Source organism: Protomyctophum bolini (genome assembly GCF_963924005.1).
Source record: "Protomyctophum bolini genome assembly, chromosome: 24".
Taxonomy (NCBI): domain Eukaryota; kingdom Metazoa; phylum Chordata; class Actinopteri; order Myctophiformes; family Myctophidae; genus Protomyctophum; species Protomyctophum bolini.
In genome coordinates this window covers 11,186,381-11,209,511 of record NC_137885.1, presented here as the reverse complement: position 1 = coordinate 11,209,511, position 23,131 = coordinate 11,186,381, and the positions used below count along the sequence as shown (strand labels likewise).

Below are 23,131 nucleotides of genomic sequence, written 5' to 3'. Positions count from 1 at the left end.
ACGTTATTTCCATTCCTTGTACTCGTCATATTTCATTTCAGCATCACATTTCAGCCTGAATCTGTTCATTTTATGCACAGACTCTGCAACAGATAATTGCACACACAGCCAAGGCTGATACAGGCTTGTTGTCACAGCTTGCTTATCAAATCAAGCCTATAGTCAGGGCTAGTCAGGGCTGAGCACAGAAATATAGCTGGGCCCCTAAAAAGATGAAAAGTGAATGACCACTACCAAGGTGTAGTTTATTTATCAATTATTCACCCCATGAAGCCTTGAATACATGGAGATTATTCCTGCCTTGAATACAAGGAGATCATTCCTGATCTAATATTGTAATATGTAATTCATTTAAATAAATAGGAGGCCTTACGGAAAACTATAATGAACATAAAACAACTCTGTGTAATCACTGTGTAAAAACTGTCCAGGTTTTATTAAAAGAATAATCTTTATATACTATTGCTCTCTTTAAGATTCATCTCCTATTTAGTACTTTAAATTATAAATAATTTAATATTGGATCAGGAATGTGAGAAAAACACAATTACCATGAATCCAATTAAGGTTTCATGGGGTGAGTAATTGATAGAAGAAACATGTGGGTGAGCTACCTCTTTAAGCTGGGCACAGCCAGGACACACTACAGGAAAATCAATCTTTACATATCTCTCTCTATCTTCATAGTCGACTCAACCCCTTCTTGGACATAGACGATCTTCACGGGACCTGAACAAGAGCTGCATGATTTTCACAAATTCATTCGGCTAATTCAACTACCGGTATATAACCTGAGGCTGATACTGAGTTTGGCGTACAGTAGTAAATCTGAAATTCACTTTCCTGACATAAATATTTCGAGGAATGATAATGGCAATGCACACATATCTATCAAAAAAAGTAGTGACTGTAACATGATCCTACGAGCAGCCATCCCTCCACTCTCCAATCTCCAAAATTCCCTCATGGGAAGTTTCAGTCAGAGATATAGGACTTTGTGACTCTGATGATGATTTTGACCAACAAGCTTATGCAAAGGTTCACATATAGGGGATACAGTCAGAAATCACACACTGCACCATTTATACACCAAAGCAAAATCTCAGGAAAGGATAAGTATCTTTAAAAAAAGAAAAGAAGTGCTCTTATTTACTTTACAATAGACTTTGATTGATTGAAGTATTTATTTACTGTGGACGACACTATAAAGCTTCCTCACTGTTTCCTCACCCTCCATCTTGCTCTTTCAGACGGGCCTGTACCTTAAAAGATACACTTGTGAGGAGCTACTCGTCTGTGGGTGCTATGCCCATTTCCCATGTGGACTGTGTATTATTATTATAACTATACTGGGACATTGATTGTTTTGTAATGATTCATAATGCACCATTCACCATGATTGACAGTCTGTGGTGACTGTGGTCGCTCTATAATGGGGACTTGAGTGTGCGCATGTCCCTGACCCTAACTATTGGACCCTGACCCTTGACACAATAGTCTTTTTAAACAACGCTTCTGAGGTTCACCTGTCTTTAACACTTGGATGGCATTGCCCCCCACTGCAGAGACTATTAATATCCGCCATAGGGCCACCAACTGGGCCACCAACTGGTGTGTGTGTGTGTGTGTGTGTGTGTGTGTGTGTGTGTGTGTGTGTGTGTGTGTGTGTGTGTGTGTGTGTGTGTGTGTGTGTGTGTGTGTGTGTGTGTGTGTGTGTGTGTGTGTGTGTGCGAGCGCGTGCGCGCACGTTCTGTTTAAAGCAGTGGTTCCCAAAACTTTTCATGTCAAGGACCCCCAAATTGACACTAATTAGCTTTTTTTGAAAATAATATGCCAGGGACCCTCCATAAGAGAAGATCTTTACGGCTCTAGCAGTGATTCTAAACCTGTTCGATTTCAAGGACCCCCAGTTACCCTGAAGTGTTAAAAAAGTAATAAAAAGTATTTTTGGCATCGTGATTACGAGCTGTGTGACCTCTCCTTTCTATTTGGCCTCTGACTTTGTCTCATTGCACCTCGAACTGCTAAATAGCAAACTGTTACTAAATGGCCACAAAACCAAGGCCATGCTATTTTCTCCAAATAGCCTAGTCAATGTCCCCTCAAATATCACCACTCTGGATGGAGTATCCATTGAATGTGTTGAGTTGTATAAATATCTTGGGATTTGGTTGGGCAACAAGTTAAACTTCAAACACCACATTGACGCCTTGGCAAAAAAGCTTAAGTTCACGCTGAGGTTTTTCTATACGGAATGAAGTCCTGCTTTTCCAATGCTTCTCGCAAAAAGCTGGTTACATGAGGCCTCTTGCTGTCGCAGCTCGATTATGGCGATACTGTATACAGCTTTGCTAGTTCCTCAACTCTGAACAAACTCGACCCCTTGTTTCATGCTGCATTGAGGCTCATAACCAACTCCCCCTATAGGACTCATCACTGTATCTGTACTGTCGATCTTGGAATGACCTACAGACCAGACTCAAACTGGCTGCTGTGATTCCCCTAGTGAGCTTTAAAAGGATTGCCATGTAAGGCACACTTCCCAAACACTGCATCTGCTTTGACGTGTATAGCAAATGTTCTCTTGCTTTTTAGTTTACTAGCGAAATGCGTTGCTTAGTTTTTATTTATTAGTCTTTATTGGTTGTGTTACTAGACGTTCCTGTTCTCCCTTGGAGCTTATTCTGTAGTGGGTATTTATGAGCATTGTATTTAAAGTTCTCAGTTCACACTTGTAAAAGAGACTTCAGTCTCAATGTGTTTTTTACTCATTAAATAAAAGTTATATATATATATATATATATATATATATATATATATATATATATATATATATATATATATATATATATATATATGTCCCTGGGACCCCCTGAAACTGCCTCAGGGTCCCAGCACCCCACTTTGGCAACCACTGGTGTGATGTGTCCACTTCCTTTGGGCTTGTAGACCAACTGGTTGCTTTTTTCTCTCGTAACACCTGGCAGACTGGCAACTGGCAACACAGTTGGCAATGCTTGCTGACGAGCTATGCGGTATTCCGTTTCCGGTTTCATTTGTAAACAAGGGGGCACGCTGGCTGCCTGTGTTGTACGCTGAGAGCACCCACGACCACCAATCCATCTGCAGTCGAGCAGTAGTACCCGACACAGACACCCACGGCAAGCATTCATAAGTTTGTAGGCTTACGACTTTTAGAACGGAGGATGAAGTGCGCTGTTCCAGGTTGTTGCAGTTATGATGCTATTTACAGAGACAAATCATTTCACCGTTTTCCGTTCGAAAACAAAGAGCTGTGCGCGTTATGGCTAATTGCTATAAGGAACCCGACGCTCCAGTCCTTTACAGACGCTAGGCAAGCTTACAACACTTATGTGTGCTGTGTTCATTTCCTAAAGACAGACTACAAGCCTCTTCAAAAGAGGCGAGTGTTGAAGAGTTCAGCTGTACCGTCTGTTTTTCCAGACAGAGAGCATATCTCTGTAACAGCTTCTCAGGTAACAAGGCTAACACGCTAAGCACATAGCAAATACTAGTTCAGTAGTTTGAATGCTAATTAGCTGTGTCCATGAACCCCCTCCCCTGCACTAGTTTGTAACCTACCCTCTGTTCATATCAGGACGTAGCCCCTCTCGGAACCCTACATAAAGCTTTTATGAAATTTGATTGTCGCTTTATAAAGTAATCAAAGTGTCAGAAACTTTACTACATTTGGGTTCTGCTTGCGGGCAGACCACTGGCAACGTCCTGATATGAACAGAGGGTAGGACTGCTGGCAACTTCCCAGCAGTCCACTGGGCCCCATTCTCCTACCACATCAATTTTTGCACTCCAAGGAACAGCCAATGTCCCTATGTTTAGAATACCAATAGGGGGTGCTATTGCACCACTCGCTTCAGACTGGTCTGATTTTTAAAGCCTAAAAGGCAAACAAATGCATATTATTAACATTACTGTAAATGTACATGGGAATCTACTCCCCCACAGTATTATAAGTGCTACTATGCATTTGCATGAATCAATTCAATTTTCCCCACTCCCATGCTGAAATCCAGGCCCCCTCTATGGGTGCTCATTGATCTGTCAGTATCTGTAGCAGCAGCTGTTTTTATTTATCAAAATTGTTGCTTTTTAAAGTTTTTATGTTTTCATTGAACAGATTTGAGCCCTGTGCTTTTTTGTTGGCGACTTGGCGTTTCACTTTTTCTTTTTTTTGCCGCTGGGTTCCCTATTGGCTTAATGCTGACCTGTTTACATTGATGCTGCTGGCTGCTTTTAGGAGTTGTTGCATCCAGCCTTTATTATCACACCAGATTATACTAGTCCACCAGGGACAGACATTAGCCGCAATTTGCAACACTTTTTTTAAATACTGGGATGAATATATCCATTGATCCAAATAGAAATTTCTGATCTGCTTGTATTAAATAACGTTAAACTCACCAACATTGCAGCTGTAGGGCAAGCTTGAATTATCCTCTTTCTATCTGCAAAGTGTTAGTTTCATAAAAAAGTCCACCTTGGACATGTTATGAGCTAAGTGTTCGAGTTTGGAAGCACTCGTTTTCATGAACGCGTCGTGCTGCTGCCTGACGAGAGCTTCCAAACTCCAACACTTAGAAAGAATTATCACGGCACGGAATTTCTTAGCAGAAAGTAGCTCATAACAAATACAAAGCTCACTTGGTGGCCTTTACCACTCTCTTAGCTAGGCGTCTGATTCTGATGAAATGGAAATCCTCTGCTCCCCCAACCCATCTTCACTGGATTAGAGATGTACTCCACTTTATTAAATTAGAAAAAATTAGATGCACCCTGAGAGGCTCTGTATCCAAATTTGAGGACACATGGGGCCCCTTCCTCGCACTAGTAAATAACTTGCAGTTCCAAGCAATTCCAGATTGAATGAGTTTAATCCTGGATCTGAGCATGCTACTGTAGATTCCCGACGCAGCTGGGTTGTTCAGTATATTTATTATTAGGAGCCATGTGTGGATGCACTACCACGTCTATTATGTTTTGGGTGACCAATGACCATGCCATGTTGTCTTGTCTTGTCGTACGTTTGTCTTGTTTTTGTTTCAAAACTTGATTCAGGTTATGTGGTTTGTATTAGTGTCGCTTCCATGTTAGCATAGGACTATGCAACTTTTTATTTTATTTTCTTATTTTTATTTTATGCTACCACAATATTTTGTGTATGGACTCACAACATTTTGTTATCTTTTATATGTTTCATATGGGTGTGTCACATATACTGTCATTTGATTTACTGTATACCCTGAATCTTGAATAAACAAAACAGTGGAAAAAAAAGAAAGTAGCTCATAACATATCTATTTTTATGAAACAAATGTTTTGCAGATAGAGGATAATTCAAGCTTGCCCTACAGCTGTATTGTTGGTGAATTTAATAGCCACGACAAGCCCTAAACATTCAGATCACTTGAAGCTTGGAAATACTGCGTTAGGCTACTGGTCACTGCCCCGTTTTTGGAGAACATTTATTTACACTTGTTATTAAAGTCCTTATTCTATTCCTTCATTCCAGACCAATCAGTCCAGCCTGCAGTTGGAGATGAGTACTCCAGCAGCACCAGCCAGGACAGTTTGTCCAGAATGCCCAGGACGGGGGAAGAGACAGAGACGATTACCCCGGCACTTCCAGGACTTTGAGTTGGGTGAGTGTTAAGCGAACAATCACCAGGCTTTCCACAAAAAGCCTGGTCTGTGTTCCAAAATTGCTGTGTGAACCAATCTGGAGTGGATGGTAAAATACGTTATGGTGTAGTCACTGATTTTACAGGAAAGTAAGGAAACCACAAGGCGGAATAAGACGTACCCATTCATAGTACTGATTCTGCCTTGTGGTTTCCTGCCAGATGACTACAAATCATTGACTACAACATGACGAAAGTTACCACCCTCTCCTGACTGGATCATAAACCCGAAATGGAATGCGGTGAGGGATAGCCTGCCTCAGCCAGTGGATTTCTGGTCTTGTGGATTCTATTGCTTCACCGATCTGTGTGTAAATGTATACACTGTACTAAAGGTATAAACCTTAGTAATACAGTGTGCTCTCCGGTGGCTGTAAGTAACGCTGTGTGGGGACAGATCTCCCTTTGGATGTGCACTACTTTTTACTTTGTGTTTGTTTATACAATAAAGCATATTACAAGATGCAACATCCATTGGGAATTGGGATATTGAGAAAATACTAGAAAATTGCATGTAAAGTGAAAAGAAAACGTTTTAATGTTCTCCCGAGGACATTAAAACGTTTCTCCTACACAGTTCAGTGCAATGTTTCTCCCAGAATGTATTGGAAAATAAACATTAGTAGTATAATTAACTTGTATCAATTAATCATCCACATTCACCCTGTATCAACCCATGTCACATCAAAATCCTTCTTCTATTCTATTCCAGACGAGTCTCTGGAGTCCAGCCTGCAGGTGAAGATGAGTTCTCCAGTGCCAGGGATCACCGTTTCTATTAAACACGAACCTGAAGTTGAAGTTAAAATTGAAGACCTGGACTTCGGTAAGTTGCATGCTCTGCCTTTCTTTATTGTATTCTGTTCTATTTTAAGGCTGTCACCTTATCAAAGCATATAGATATTGTGGCAAAATTCATCTGTCTTCATTAAAAAAAGATATCGCTCAAACAAATTTCTTGTGCTTTTTTGCATTTTGTTTTACAAAACCATATCTAATTTCTTCAAATGAAAAGATTTATTTTCTTTTCTTTTTTTCAAACAATTGTATCGCAGATAATTCAAACTTCAGTGTCTGTCTTTTACATTCAACCTTTATCTACAACCCATGTCACATCAAAATCCATATTCTATTCCAGACGAGTCTCTGGAGTCCAGCCTGCAGGTGAAGATGAGTTCTCCAGTGCCAGGGATCACCGTTTCTATTAAACACGAACCTGAAGTTGAAGTTAAAATTGAAGACCTGGACTTCAGTAAGTTGCATGCTCTTTCTTTATTGTATTTTGTACTATTTTAAGGCTGTCACCTTATCAAAGAATATAATTATTCTGGCGAAATCGATCACAATTCTATCGCAGAGAATTCAAACTTCAATATATGTTTTCATTTCCCATCATCAAACTCTATATTGTATTCCTTCATTCCAGACCAGTCTGTGGAGTCCAGCCTGCAGGTGGAGATCAGTTCTCCAGCACCAGTCAGCACCGTTTCTATTAAACAGGAAACCTGAAGCTGAAATTGAAGACCATCTGGACCTCTGTAAGTTTCCTGCTCATTTTTTTCTTCTTTCATCCGTTGATTCTGTTCTCTTGCAGGGATATCATATCAATGAATGAGTATTTGATTATTATATTGATATTTATTATATCTACTGTAACTCTATTGTCATCAACTTATGTTGAATGTTACTTCTTCCTGAAAAAGAGACGTATTGCCATTTCAGTTCTTTATTAAACACATTTATGCATTCATGTCTAGGACCATCTTGCACCACCCTTATCCCTAAACGTATTTGCCTTTTTTTTTTTTTACTATTTTGTAAAGCATTTTAAAATAGTCCAACAAACCGATCTGCATTGACAAGTTGTGAACTTGTAGATCGGCTTTTTGAACTATTTTAAAACATTTTAAATATAGTAAAAATTGTAAAAAATGGCAAATAAGTTTAGGGATATGGGTTAAGGGGTGGTGCAAGATATAGCCTGAGGTCTTCATCTGGGCTAAAGCCTTGATGAAGACCACTTGTGGTTGAAACATGTTTATGTGGTTGAAACATGTGTATTAAATAATGTCTGCTCCCTCTATTAACGCAAGTGCCTGGATCTCCCATTTTCTTTATCTGAGGTCTTATCCCGTCTGATCCAGAAGCACCTTTTAATGTTTTAACTCTATTAACCTTTGCGTCTCCGGTGAGCGCCTGGTTGCCCCGTTCTCTCAACAAAAAACACCTTTATTCACTCTGTTTTACGTTCAGCCTTCATCTCGTCAAATCAAAGTCCTTATTCTATTCCTTCATTTCCGATCAGTCTGAGGAGTCCAGCCTGCAGGAGAAGATGAGTTCTCCAGAGCCAGACAGTACCGCAGTTGAAGTTGAAGACCACACAGACACCAGTAAGTTTAATAATTTATCACTCAGGCGACCCAGCCGGGGTTGATCAGGTCCCGACTTACATCCCATTAGGGCAAAACAAGGCCACACAATCCATTGGAACTACTACTGGAACACATTATTCACTATTATACCTGGAACCACTTCACGTTACTCTCTCTACTCTAGATAGAGAAAGTTCTGGTCTCCTCGTCCTCTTAGCTTGTCCCATGTATCAATTCTCCATGTCCTGCTCCATTATAACACCCGGACCAAACTTTATTTTTTTATTTTTGTTGTTTTTAGATTCCCATGATGGGGCTGAGGAAGACACAGCTGGAGGAAGAAAGAGCAAGAAAGGATGGCATATTGTTCGGAAAAGGAGAAGAATGATGGGACAGTCCTACGTTGGCAAGAGCAAGGGAGAAGAGGCTCGGGTGAGCAACAACGAGCCTCGGGTGATGGGACCAAGATGCCAGTCCTCTGCGTGCGTCAAGTCCTCCAAGTATCACTGCAATGAAATTGGAGAGGAAGACAGGGAGAAACTGTTTAAATGCTTTTGGCAGAACATGAACTGGGAAGAGAAGAAAATGTATGTGCAGGGTTTGATAGATCTCAACCCAGTAAAGACGAGAAGGGAGTCTTCTTCACCACGGTCATTTGCTCGTGTTTTCTTTTTAAATGTTGATGGACAGCGAAGGAGGGTGTGCAGGAGTTTGTTCTTGTCAACGCTTGGATGGTCGGCCTTTCAATGGACGGCCTTTGAAAAGGCACAGAAGAAGGTAGCATCACGTTACAGAGGTAAGGCTCATGAGTTCATTGGGAATTTTCTACAGGATCTCGCTAAGGCGCCCTCCCACTACTTTAGCTCATCGACAACGTCAAAACAGTACCTGGAGACTATCTTTCGGTCAATGACTGACCTGCATAAAGTGTACCACATTGCAGCTGAGGAGAAGATGCTGAACGGCAGGTGTTCTCAGGAGAATTTAAGAGGCAGAACCTAGTCTTTATCATCAAATGAAGGACCGGTGTAACATCTGCTGTAACTTGTCAGATAATGAATGGCAAGACCACTTTCTTAAAAAGGAAGAGGCCTGCGCAGAAAAAGTGCAGGATACACAATTTGCAAAAGACAAGACCATGGTTGTCTGTAATGGACCTGCAAGGCCGCCCCCAAATTGAATGCATCCGCTCTGTATTACAGGACAAAACTCGCCGTCCACAACTTTACAGCACCACTCAGTTCACACAGGTGTGGATTTTCTATGTAGTCTAACTGATTGCCATACAGATTTGTGGGTGATGTCATTGAACTCTGATCATAGTCCTTAGTTTTCATTGGTGTTACCTACCTATTATGATTGGTCAATATTTGATAGTTCCAATTTTTTCATTGGTGTTACTTAGCTTAGTTGAATTTTTTTGCAATCACTTGAACGGTTTGTCATGCAGACTTGTGAGTGAGTTGCGACACTTGATTTGGTTGAGTGCCTTCAATGGTGTTACATAATAGAGGATGACATTTTTTCGGGATTCCCATGGGATGGGATTACATTTTTTATTAATCCCAGGATTGGGAAGTGGATGAAAAGTCAACAGGAGTATGAATGACATTAATTAGCCTCATTATATTACCACAGATTAACTGTACCTTCTTTTGAATGAACACTGCATTAAACAGCAATCTACAAAGAACACCAAAGCCATTGCCTTTCCCTAATGACTAACTTATTCATATAAAAAAAAGTCAGAGTAATTTTTAGTGTGAGTGGTATGGAATTTATTTTTTACTCTGGCCAGGAATTGGGACGGGGTGGGATTTTTCCTCTACTTTTTCTACTTTTTTTCTGAATTATCTCTATATCTCCCTTCATCCTCTATTCCAGATGTCGTCCCTGTCCATCTACCAATGAAGAAACAGTACTACTGTGACCAGTGTGGAAAAGGATTTGGCAAAAGAAGTCATCTCGTATGTCACAAGAGAATCCATACAGGAGAGAAACCCTACCAGTGTGAACAGTGTGGGGAAAGGTTCAGTCAGAAGAACCATCTCAAACGTCACCAGATCATTCATACAGGAGAAAAACACCACCGCTGTGACCAGTGTGGGAAAGGTTTCAGTTGCTGGAGCAGTCTCAAAGTTCACCAGAGAACTCATACAGGAGAGAAACCCTACCAGTGTGAACAGTGTGGGGAAAGGTTCAGTCAGAAGAACCATCTCAAACGTCACCAGATCATTCATACAGGAGAAAAACACCACCGCTGTGACCAGTGTGGGAAAGGTTTCAGTTGCTGGAGCAGTCTCAAAGTTCACCAGAGAACTCATACAGGAGAGAAACCCTACCAGTGTGAACAGTGTGGGGAAAGGTTCAGTCAGAACCATCTCAAACGTCACCAGATCATTCATACAGGAGAAAAACACCACCGCTGTGACCAGTGTGGGAAAGGTTTCAGTTGTTGGAGCAGTCTCAAAGTTCACCAGAGAACTCATACAGGAGAGAAACCCTACCATTGTGCTCTGTATGAGAAAAGGTATAGTAGGAGCAATTACCTCAAACGTCACCAGAGAATGCATAATAATAATAATAATAATCTTTATTATCCCGAAGGATATTCATCTTCACAGGTCTGTTCAACACCAACAACAAAAGCAGCACATAGTACAGAAACAACATAACACCAAGACAATACAAAATAAACATGAGTTCCCTACTGTGTACAGAAACCATCCTATCGGCGGGGCAGTTTGTGTAATGCAGCGATGGCTGAGGGGACAAAACTCCTACTGAAACGAACCCTTTTCCAGGGTAAGGTTCTGTATCTTTGTCCTGATGGCATGAGGTTGATACAGGGGATGATCAGTGTCACGTGATATTGAGAGTGCTAGCCGTATGATGGCATTATTGTTCATATCAGAAAGTGTTGGTGTGGGAAGTCCGATAATCTTGGAAGCAATACGGGTAATACTGAAAAGTTTGTTTCTGTTAGGCATAAACAAACTTTTCAGTATTACCCGTATTGCTTCCAAGAGGGCATACAGGAGAGAAACACCAGAAATACCACCACTGTGACCAGTGTGGGAAAAGTTACAGTTTCTGGAGCAGTCTCAAAGTTCACCATAGAACTCATACAGGAGAGAAACCCTACCATTGTGCTCGGTGTGAGAAAAGGTATAGTAGGAGCACTGACCTCAAACATCACCAGAGAATGCATACAGGAGAGAAACCCCACTGTGACCAATGTTGAAAACATTTTAGGTCGTGTTATGCATTAAGGACTCACCACTCACAACTGAACAGGACTTTAAAAAGTGTGTAAAGCTTCTCTGTAATGCCTCACCTCAAACAACATACTGTAAGATAGTTTGAGCACATACACACACACACACACACACACACACACACATTGTCACCCTCAATAGGGCATACCAGTGGTGGCCATTTTGTGGTTCCACAGATAGAAAGCCCATACATTTTTCCCATAGAGATTTCCGGAAATATTTATATTAATTATCTTAAGCCTGGAACCAAGCCACCCAGGCTCCTGGTGAATCATGACCAAAGAACTTTTGATAATGTGTCACAAAATCTACTATGACCTATACTGGTCCTTCTCCCTCCTGGATATGACTTAATGTTGGAATTACTTTCAAAGCACTCCAAATGTTTATGTAGAGCTAGAACAATGTTATTCCATACCCCATAGTATTATATCAATGCCCTTAAGTTTGATGGAATATTTCTGTACAGTCACTCTTTGACGCATGATTGAGTTAAAGTTGCATTTCAGAGTTTAGTCAGAGCTTTAGTTAAGCTTGGCAATATTTGGAACATTGAGTTCCAGTATATTTTGATGGCAATACTTTTGTACATTTCAAGCTTTTCCAGAACAATTCTCCATTAAGATACACTATATCAGCCTATCCATGATTATAATTGATGTCAGATGCTTCTCAAAAATATCTTAAACAAGTCACAAGAAACTCACCACAATTCATTACACCACTTTTCTGTTGGTGTTCTCACTTAGATTTAGGTCCATGCCATAATCCATAAATGAAAAGTCCCAGATCGTCACTGGCACTGCCGGTTGAAAACGTTTTATGTCCAAAACTGAACAAAATGAAATCCAACAGTGGGTATAAGGACACTTTGTGCCACAGACCCACATGTTCATGATATCCTCTCTATTATGTGGTGCCGTTTGTGTACATAGCTAAGCATGTATGAAATATAGCATCACGTAGACATACCTTTGTATGTACCACCATCTACAGGTCATTATGTGACACTGCAGGGATACCATCAGTTGTGTGTGGCTATGATGGTTTATAGCCTACTGTATGTATTATAGCATACTATACTGCTATTCTTTAGGAGTGTAATGATTTATGTAACGTTTTAACAAAGCTAAATACAAGGCACAATATATATATTTTTTTTTTTACAAATAACACTAGTGCATTTCACGTCCCCTTCAACTGTTTCACATTTTGTTCTATGAATTAATTTGAATTTGGAACTCATATTAGTGAATACTGATAAGGTTGAAGCTCAACAGCTGACCCATCTGTGAACAATGGCATGAGTTTACAGACATGTCACCATGCTTTGCAGGGCTCTAAATCCGGACTGAAACTGCTAAAAAAATTCATTATTGTTCATGAGGTGATTCATTGGGAGGAGAGTTTTGACGGAAATGAGAGTTTGGCTTTTATGTTGGGTTCTATGTTCCCCATTTACCTTAGGATTAGGTTTATTGTTGTAAGTGGGGAACTGAACCATTTTTGCGGGGATGGGGGACATAGAATCTGGGGAACATAGGTATGGCCCCCCATCTTGCCTATACAGGTTAGATGCACCAAAAGTAATCAAAGTTAGAAATAAAATCGTAGCCTAGAGCATCACAGAAATTATTAAGCCAAAGGTGAAAGCTGTAAAGTCGGCTAAACTGTTCATCTTTATTGGAAAGTGGGGCCCGAAACAATGCTCACACTCAAAAACAGTGGATGAGCAGCAAGTTGTCTCACTGAGTGTACTGTGTGAACATTATATTGAAGAGCTGCAGCAGGCATTATGATATAAGAAGTTGTGCCTGAACTTGCAGATCAAGCTATAAGGACAGACAAATACCACTGTTTGACAAGAAGGTGTGAGACCTGAGATAAAGTATTGTGTTGTTATGAAGGCACTAAGGCAGGCCTAATAATTTGGAGGTTCATAGAGAAATATAAGCAACACATAATCCTAATCGGACCGTTTCACACTGGCTTAAATTATGCTGGAATTGAAGGCCCTGGATATTTGGTGTTTTCAAACAATGCCAGAAGCAGCTGTGTGCTTGTCGGTAAGGAGAAGGGTGTTGAGATCAATATATTGGCACTATTCAACCTGAGCGATGAAATGAACCATGTCTTGATACTGTACTCAATGACAAGGAAATCAATAAAATAATTTTACACAATGAAAGATGATAATTGTATGGCCTCTTAATTTCAGGTATCTGGCTTGGTTTTATGTCTTCTTGACAAACATTGAGCTCTCCCATCCTGGTGGACAAGTAGCACTCACAGTATTACCTAGAATAATTGAATTGAACCCTGGCAATGTCCATCAGATCTGGAAGTTGCATGATTTGTCTATGGACCTTGAGAAATGTACTGTACATGACTTATAATAAACATGTAGGCACTGCTTTGCAGATTATCTAATATCAAAAACAGAGCAAACTTGCCTTCACCCTTTTCACCAATTCACAGATGGTGAGGTGCAATGGGCCTGGTCTACAAGATTCGCTACACCACCAAGATACCCATGTACCTGTCTAAATACTTCCTTAACGTCAACAAAGTTCACACTCACAACACCAGAGGGAGTTTGTTGAACTTCCTCTGGTGTTGTGGGTGTAGTATGGGTGCAGGAAGTATTTAGGTATCTTGGTGTATTGAATCTTGTGGACCAGACCCATTACAAGTAAGTAGCCTGACCAGTTTGTTTTGGGAAGTCTGGAGCCTTGTTCTAAGGGCCTTTGTGGTGCTGGGTACCAAGAGGTGCATGCATAGTCGAAGAAGCCTTGTAAAAGGGCTCCTGTTAGGGTCTTCAAGGTGTTTTTGTTGACCAGTGAGGAGATCCTGTACAGGAATCTTGTTCTTTGGTTGACTTTATTGATTATGTTGGTGGCCATTTTATCACCGGAAAGATTTGCCTCCAGGATGGAACCTGAGTCATCTGAACAGGAACAAGTTGCAATCACAAGCTGATGTCATGTCGTTTACATATATTATTAGGAAGGATACATTAGGAAGACCCTATGCTTCCTTGTGGAACGCCACAGCTCACTGGGAGCAGATGGCTCACCTCCACCATCTCTCCCCTCCATATTGCATTCAGCTCACTGATGTGCTATCAAAACCAATTGCTTTTAGCTTGTTAACCTGTATGGAGTGGTTCAGTGTCAAAAGCCTTTTGGAGGTCCAGCTTGACCATGCCGCAGTATTTGCCATGTTTGGCAAATTTGTTACTCAAATAGGAGTGGGATGTGAGAAATTTGGAGGGAATATTGTCATGGCCAATGCATGTTCGGACTAACGGGACTTCGGATATATTGGTGGTGGCCGTTTTGATGTGCTCTACACCAAAACGCCCAGAGTGGGAGGGATGGAGGTTTGCAGTTTGTTAACCAGCTTTGTTGCAATGTTTGTAAAGCAGATGTTTAAGTACCAGTTGGCTACAAGCTTGTCAGTGATGATGAGGGTGTCGTTCGATTTGATGTTTGTAAACTTTTGACCGCAGCCTGGTTGTTAACAATGTTTACATTGTTTAGTAGCTATTTGCTTTTTGCGGATTTGGTCATGGAAGTTACAATGTTTCAATTGTATATCTGCTATTTTTTGGCGAGAGATATTGGCGTAGAGGGGAAGAAAGCGGTCCAAGTCACAGCCTGCGCCAAGGCGCCAACTCGGGGCCAATTTAGTAAGGCAGTCCCGTGGGCAGCACGTTCCCAAAATAGGGGTCCTGGCTCCAAACATGTAGACTGCGCTTGCGCTCAGTGTAGACGCGAAACAAATAAAGTGAAAAATATTTTTCTTCGCGAGGACGAGGTGGACTGATGGACGCTTTAAAATGGTAAACAGTTGAAAACAACGTGGATGATATGCACTCATGCGTTTAAACACCACAGCACTTCACTCAACTGTTGGATATTAAAACAGCGCAATTCATTAAGGTAAGAGAAAGAGACCCGTTTGGCAGGCTTTTACGGGGCTAAAGTACATAAATTAGCCCGTGGGCTAGATTAGCACCTTTTAAGACTTCACCCACCCCCCTTCTCTCTGGGACCGTCCAGCAAGGTTGCCATGTATGCGTATTATAAGCGACTTGGGGCTTCTTTTTCTGTGAAGTCGCTTGTAAATAATTTGGTAGGTGCGGTTTTTGGGGGGCTTGTTTCTAATGTGTAATTGCTTGTTTACTGAATGTGAATGTTGTTTAAACCAGTGGTTTTCAAACATTTCCATGTGAGCTGTCAAGGATCCCCATGTTTGTCCCTGGGGGCCCCCATCTGAAAAACGTTTTGTGCCAGAGACCCCCATAGTACCAGATTTGTGTTAACATAAGCTTGCAGATCAGCTATTTTTCAAACAGATGACGAATATATGTTAGATTTAAATTGCTCATTTTTGGAGTGGCTTCTTTCTGGGCTTGTTTGCATAGACGGATAGACCTGCATGGTCAGTTATTCCTGTCGCAGGAATGAAGCGCTCCAGATCTGCTACTGAACGAAGGGGAACGCGCTTCCGCGTTAAATCTCGGGTGGTAAAAAACCCCCCACGCATATCAATTTTACCGCTCTGCATTCACTAAACATGCATATATGGAGTCTGGACTACCTTTAAATTTGTGATACGGTGTTAGGATTGGGACATGGGTTAAAAGTAAAGCCCCCACCTGTGGAGTATGGTTCTGAGAGCTACAACAAGGGGGGAGGGGAGGTCACAGAATGGAGGCCAAGTCACGAAACACCAGCAATGGTAGGCCTTGTCTCTCTGAACATTTCCCCATTTTCCCCTGTACATTGCATTGTCTGCCGTTACTATGTTCTCAAAGTGGGGACTTGGGAGTCAGGACCCCACCCAGATGTCATTGAGGAGGTCCCAGAGGGTCCCCAGACAAATGTTTTAATAATAATGGCATCTAAATCTGTTTTAACCCAATGTAACAATTTATCTACACATTTGAAAATAGCCGATCTACAAGCGCCGTGATCATATGCGGTGATACGAGGCGTTTTGAGTATATAGGTTGACTTATTTTTCAAAACAACAATCTAGAAAGTGATACATGTATGGTATGTTTGTATGTATGGTATGCATGTAGCAGAGTGGCTCACAACCTCTGCTTGATGGTCCAAAGAAAGTCTAATATTTCCCCCAGGTCACAGGCATATCCCTTTGGCTTAGTGGTTAAGAGGTTGACTTTCCATGTGGGAGACCCAAATGCGATTCCCGGTTACATAACACACGCACACACACACACACACACACACACACACACACACACACACACACACACGCACACACTTACTTCAATTTCAATTCAAAGGGCTTTATTGGCATGAGAAAACATACGTTTACATTGCCAAAGCAGAAAGTGCAATACAGCAATACGATCAAAACAAAAATGATGTACATTTGAAAGTCAGAATCTTCAATAGATCAATTTCTATGTACCAAGATCACTCGATGCAGGTATAGTGCAGGAATATACATCGTCTCTCTCTCTCTCTCACACACACACACACACACACACACACACACACACACACACACACACACACACACACACACACACTGCTAAGCCTCTCTCTCTCTCTCTCTCTCTCTCTAAAAAACATTGAAGATCCCTGCTCTACAGAATTGTCACGTGACAGTTGATCATCTATTCCTTCATTCCAGACTAGTCAGCGGAGTGAGTCCAGCCTGCAGGCGAAGATGAGTTCTCCAGCACCAGCCAGCACCGCTTCTGCTAAACCGGAACCTGAAGACAACCCGGACATCGGTAAGATTCCTTTCTTTAGGCCCCTTTCCACTGCACTACATATATTACGGTTGGAGAAACGGTTATAATAACTGTCCCATTTGCATTTCCTGGCAGCGGTGGCGGTGGCTCAGGAGTAGAGTGGCTGGATGGTAACCGCAAGGTTGCCAGTTCGACTCCCCCAGAGTCAGTGTCGAAGTGTCCTTGAGCAAGACACTGAACCCCAAATTGCTCCTGATGTGCTGGTTGGTGCCTTGCATGGTGTGTGAATGTGCGTGTGAATGGGTGAATGTAATGCACAATCTCTCTAAAGCGCCTTGGATAAAGGCGCCATATAAATGCACCATTTACCATGTGTGCAATGTTTGGATCCCTTTGGATGGGCGCTGTCCTAGGGCTGGGCAGTTAACCGGAAATATATTTAAACGGACCATTGGTCAAGTGGTTTAGTGTAGCACACTTTGATGTTCCCCAATGTCCTGTCTTTTCTATATTTTAACCCAATGTGCTCTGTCTATCCCATGAACCGATATCATCCATATAGCGTACTACTGCGAGGCAGAAATGTGTACTGTTTAGTTGGGGGAGACATAGTACAGTCGGGAACAAATAGTCAATAGGGTGGCCTGGGCCGTGGCTCAGCGGTCCAGGCACCTTGGCCGGTAATCCAGTCTGGCTGCGGGTTTGACTCCTGATCCCGACGGCCTTTACTCCATGTCACCCCCCCCCCCACCCATCTCTCTCCCCATTTCCTGTCAGCCTACTGTCTGTCCCTCCATAAAAATAAATAAAGGCGAAAGCCACAAAAAAAAACATTTAAATAGTGTGAGGGCTTTAGTTTTTCCAATTCTCCTGTGTTTGGCCTGTATTTAGGGACACTACCCATTTGTTACCTTCATCTACATACTGTATGATATACAATAGTACCCATGGTATCAAACTTCTTTCTGCTCCTTCATTCCAGATTTGGAGTCCAGTCTGCAGGAAATGAATTCCCCTGAGTCAGACAGAACTGTTTCTATTAAACAGGAACCAGATCATCTGGATATCGGTAAGTGTTATGTCCTTTCTCCTATTTTTATTTTTTTGCTTTGTTGTATTCTTCCACTCAGCTGTTATTCTTCTCAAAATAGCATTAGTATATATTCCTGGATAATTTGGGGCAGAGTTTCATCTTTGGTATCCAGGGAGTGTGTGTGCAAAATTTGGCATCGACCGGGTTAACGGTGTCGGAGATTAGCTGGTAACAGACGGACGCGCGCACGCACACACACACACACACACACACACACACACACACACACACACACACACACACACACACACACACACGGACGAAGTGCAAAACATACTCTCTCCCTATGCCTTCGGCCTGGTGGAGACAAATAGCAGATGTACAAGCACCAAACGTGTCGAGAGATGAATATGATTCATTGTGAGCTTTATTATTATATATTTTGTAAAGGAATGGTTTTGGTCATACAAGGTTTCCACTGACGGCAATATATGGTTTTGGTCATACAAGGTTTTCACCTGACAGCAATATATGGTTCTGTATCAGTGGCTACTATGACTGCCTATGAATTCCACAGGCCCGGCTGTATACAACCTGACCTGGTGGGGATATGCGGCCCGGGCCCGGCCGCTCAGCACTCACATCAAGTGAGTTGTCTCTGTTGCGCACCGAAAACGGCTTGAACAATGGTCAAACTGTCGTGATTCTGTCATGATTGTGATTCTTCTGTCATGATTGTGTAACAGCTGAAAACTTTTTGATCTACCACGCATAATATTGGTGTAAAGTTGTTCAGCTGTGAGCCTTTTGTTTCTGGCTGCAGCGGCGGGTAGATTTACGCCCACTTGTCCGAAGTCAAGGGTTTACGTTTGTCTGACTTGACACGCGCTAAGCTTTGACCGTTCAATAAACAAACGCCAGTAAGGAACTGGGCTGGCACTGTTGAATGTGATATAGGGAAGGCTTTATAAGCTGCTTGCTGCATTCTTGTATTTCTTTCACACATTCTTGCAGCACATGCGATCTGTGTGTGTATTATTAAAGTCCTTCTATTCCTTCATTCCAGACCAGTCTGTGGAGTCCAGCCTGCAGCTCAAGAAGGGTTTTCCAGCCTCATCAGCCAGGACCGTTTGTCCAGAACGCCCAGGGCGGGAGAAGAGACAGAGACGATTACCACTGCATTTACAGGACTTTGTGTTGGGTGAGTGGCTTACTGAGGAGATTGGATGCCCTCGTCAGTATAAACACAAAATCTGGCAGTAAATGAGTAAAATGTAGGAAACAAAAAGCAGATATATACTCCTAACCCATCTTTTTTTAGTGGTACAACCACTCCAAGGAACAGCAATGTCCGTCCGTCCTCACCTATGTGTCCTCACCTATGTGACTATGAGTACCTGTAGGGGAAAAAGTGGCGCTGTTATGCCAGAAACGGAGAGCGAGAGAGATAGTGTTGCACTGTTGCCTGCTAATTACAGAGAGAGAGAGAGAGGCAGGGGGAGAGGGGAGTTGCACCACTCAGTTCACACAGGTGTGATTTTTTTATATAATAGTATAGCACATCGTTTGGGAAATGGTGTGATATACAAATAAACTTGATTGCATTTGTTGCCTCTATTTTGCATTCGACCTTCTACAACCCAACCCATGATCTTTTTCTATATCAGATGAGGCAGTGGTGGACACTGCGGTGGACTGTGTGTACAGTCTGAAGGTGAAGCTGAAGAAAGTGAAGAAAGGGAAGAAGGACCCTGAACTTGGTAAGTGTCTGTCTGTGATTGTATTCTGTTTTGTTGTAGGGCTATCACGCTATAAATGTTTCGGTATTACGATTAGTCACGATTATGACAATTTACATGACAATTGTCACAATATTACGATTGAATTGTGTTTTTTAATCAGAACCAAGTACCAATATCCATGTTGTCACTTACAAGGCTTTAAAGTTGCACGGGCAGATATAACGAATAATCTAAATATTCATAGAAGCATTTGTGACATATTTAATAATTTTATATTTAAAACATTTACTGCCATGAACGGAGATCTCAGTTTTTTATTTCACCCGTTGGCTGCCATTTTAATGTTTTATATTGATTCAATTAGAGATCGTGCTATACTACTGTCTATGAGCGTCTTTGTTGCGCACCGAGAAACCGGAAGTCAATGGTCCGTCAGCATAATGACTCCAACGTTAGCCGAAATCCCACCCTTTTATCTCAGAATCTGATCACAGATTACGATTCTAATCTAAACGAGCGTTATTGACGGCCGGTCCCGTCGCTAGTCGCGGTAATTTTTTTTATCATGACTCCTGTGATATGATTGCTTATCCAAGAGCTAACTTCCGGTCAAGCCCCCGGGGTATATGAAATAGGCTCATAAGGCTCAAATGAATGGATTAATTCCCAACAGTGTTTTAAAAGTGAAAATAGCTGTGAAATACCTTTTTGTCCATGTCACTTCTACAAACTGGTAGAGAATCCCAAGTGAGCCTATCCTACATCGTATGGCAATTGTACATCACAAAATGTGATTGTTCCCAATATAACAATCAATGTTATACATTTGGCTGTATATAATCATTCAGACTGGTTAAGGTTGCTGGTTGCCTGTTAAATAAAAGCATGTAATGTTTTTAATGATCCATTTCTTTATCTCCCCCTTTCTCCACCCCAGATGGTTCTCCTCCCATACCGCCAGAGAAGAAACCAACGTACTGTGAGCTTTGTCAGAGAGAATTCTGCACACCCACGAGGCTCATGTTACACCAGAGAGTCCATACCGGGGAGAAGTCCTTCCACTGTAAAGAGTGTAGGGGTAATTTCAGGACAGCCGGTACCCTCAGTGTTCACAAGAGACTCCATACAGGAGAGAAACCCTACCACTGTATCGTGTGTGGGAAAGTGTTCAGCAGAAGCGGTGATCTCACAGTTCACCTGAGAATTCACACTGGCGAGAAACCCTACCGCTGTGACCAGTGTGGTAAAATGTTCAGCCAGAGCAGTCATCTCACCACTCACATGCTCATCCATTCAGGACTGAAGGCCTTCCATTGTCACCAATGTGAGAAGACGTTCAGCATTAAGAGTCATCTCAAAAGTCACCAGAGGGTTCACTTGAAAGATAATTCCTACTACCTTCACCAGCGTGGGAAAAGGTTCAGCCATAGAGACCAGAAATCACATGGTGGAGAGAAGCCCTACAAATGCAAAAAATGTCTAAAGAGTTTTCAGTGGATTCAAACTTTAAAATACCATTGGTGCAAGTAAACAGGAGGTGCCTTGCAAATGTGGACCACGGTCGTTGTCAAGGTCAGAAAATGAGTAGTTTAACAAAACATCATGGTATAAAAAAATTCTGGCACAGCTAAAAACAAAACAAATGACTAGAAAGAAGATGAATTTAATATCCAAACAAAGTTTACTTCAAACCTTCCTTCCTTCTAGTTTCCTTTTTAGCTAGCTTATTTTCACATCTAGTTTGGGTCATTGTGTTGGTCTCAATCAACTCTAATAACCTTGTTGTTTATTATAAGATGGGAAAAGCCTCGCTGAAATGTCTCACCTCAAACACCACCACACTGTAAGATACTTCGGGTAGTGTAGATTCTCTCTAGGGCTGGGCGATTTGACTTAATTTATTACAATGAATACTATTATTTCCTATAGGAAGGGACCACTTCACCACTTTTCAACCTATCTTCATATAATAGGTCCTCACTAATATGATGATAAAATGGCACTTTTTTCCCCCTACTCGTCTGTGTCTCATAGGAGGGCTGTGGGCAGTTTAGAAACCTGTTCACCAGTGACACCATCGTTAGGCAGATTTTTTTATTTTTTACAAAAAAGTTTAGATTTCTATTATCGATGGCTTCTATTTTCGCATTGCAACTTTTCAGAACTAGAAATCCTGCCGGTTCTATTAGCTAGGTCCCCATCGATGATGTCACTGGTGGATGGGTTTCTGAACTGCCCACAGCCTTCCTATGAGACACAGACGGAGTAGGAAAAAAAGTGCCATTTTATCATGATTATTAGTGAGGACCTATTATATGAAGAGGTGGTTGAAAAGTCGTCCTTTAAGTGAAAATGGCTGATCTTGACTTGAAGTCATATCGCCATGCCCTACAAAGAGGTCTGTGTTGGATTGTGTGGGGTCTGTAACAATGTTGCTGTATTCAGTGAGGAACTGCACCCTTTTCTGGAATTCACTTTATTACTACTAAAGCTGCCAGCTGTGAAAATGTGTGGATTGGAATGGAATATATCAAAAACATGTTTGACGCTTGTCGTCACATGACTCCTTGATCTGTGATTCGATGTCCAAACTGTGCCATTTGTGGCACCCAGGACTATGTAAAGAACCACTCTATTGGCTGGGATCAGGACCCACAATATAGTGTTGACCAATCAGAACATTATCTGCCCGTGTGAATCTCCCTGGGACACTGTCGGGACACCGAAGAGTATTTTTTTTAATTTGAATGATTATGTCATAAGCTGTGCCTGTGCATATCACTGTTGGAATGCTCGCTTGTCTGTGTGAATAGGCTTGAAAGTAAGTTGTTGGAGATCTGCGTTGTCGATCTGTGGAGAGCGACTTGAGGGAAATCGATTTAAGCTTTAGATGCCCCTCATCCGTAGCTGAATGAAATTGGGGGTCATTGGATGATGACTTCATTATAACTTTTAACATTTTCTTTTATTTTTATATATATATATATATATATATATATATATATATATATATATGGGGGGGGGGGGTGTTGTATATAGTTTACAAGTTATAGGTCAAAATTGGGCTCGTGTAGTGCAACCATGAGGCCAACAGCACCACACGGTGGACATCTACGTTAATGAAATGCCACCCTGCTTTTTCAATGCAAAATGTGAATATGGTCTGTTAGGGAAAACTGGCCTACTAGTAATGTGCATGAAAACAAATACACTGATTGTTCCAGTAATACCAAAGAGTTTGATCATGATTCG

The 23,131-nt window shown here is 41.6% G+C and overlaps 3 protein-coding genes across 3 annotated transcripts in view; 2 read left to right on the top strand and 1 right to left on the bottom strand.

The window, feature by feature from the left end:
- Positions 1–23,131, bottom strand: part of map3k2 (mitogen-activated protein kinase kinase kinase 2) — a 316,607-nt gene that overhangs the window by 104,959 nt on the left and 188,517 nt on the right. The window lies entirely within an intron of this gene.
- On the top strand, positions 600–7,257 carry LOC308311739 (uncharacterized protein; the record flags this gene model as incomplete). Its single annotated transcript, XM_080758524.1, has 5 exons — positions 600–605; positions 5,552–5,681; positions 6,433–6,546; positions 6,859–6,972; positions 7,147–7,257. 5 exons carry the CDS (start codon positions 600–602, stop codon positions 7,227–7,229), a joined length of 447 nt encoding a protein of 148 aa, XP_080614650.1. The 3' UTR covers positions 7,230–7,257.
- On the top strand, positions 15,180–21,565 carry LOC308311486 (uncharacterized protein). Its single transcript, XM_080758175.1, has 6 exons — positions 15,180–15,314; positions 17,041–17,143; positions 18,087–18,173; positions 19,204–19,338; positions 19,805–19,897; positions 20,817–21,565. The coding sequence occupies exons 2-6, from the start codon at positions 17,077–17,079 to the stop codon at positions 21,407–21,409; spliced, it is 975 nt and encodes a 324-aa protein (XP_080614301.1). The 5' UTR covers positions 15,180–15,314; positions 17,041–17,076; the 3' UTR covers positions 21,410–21,565.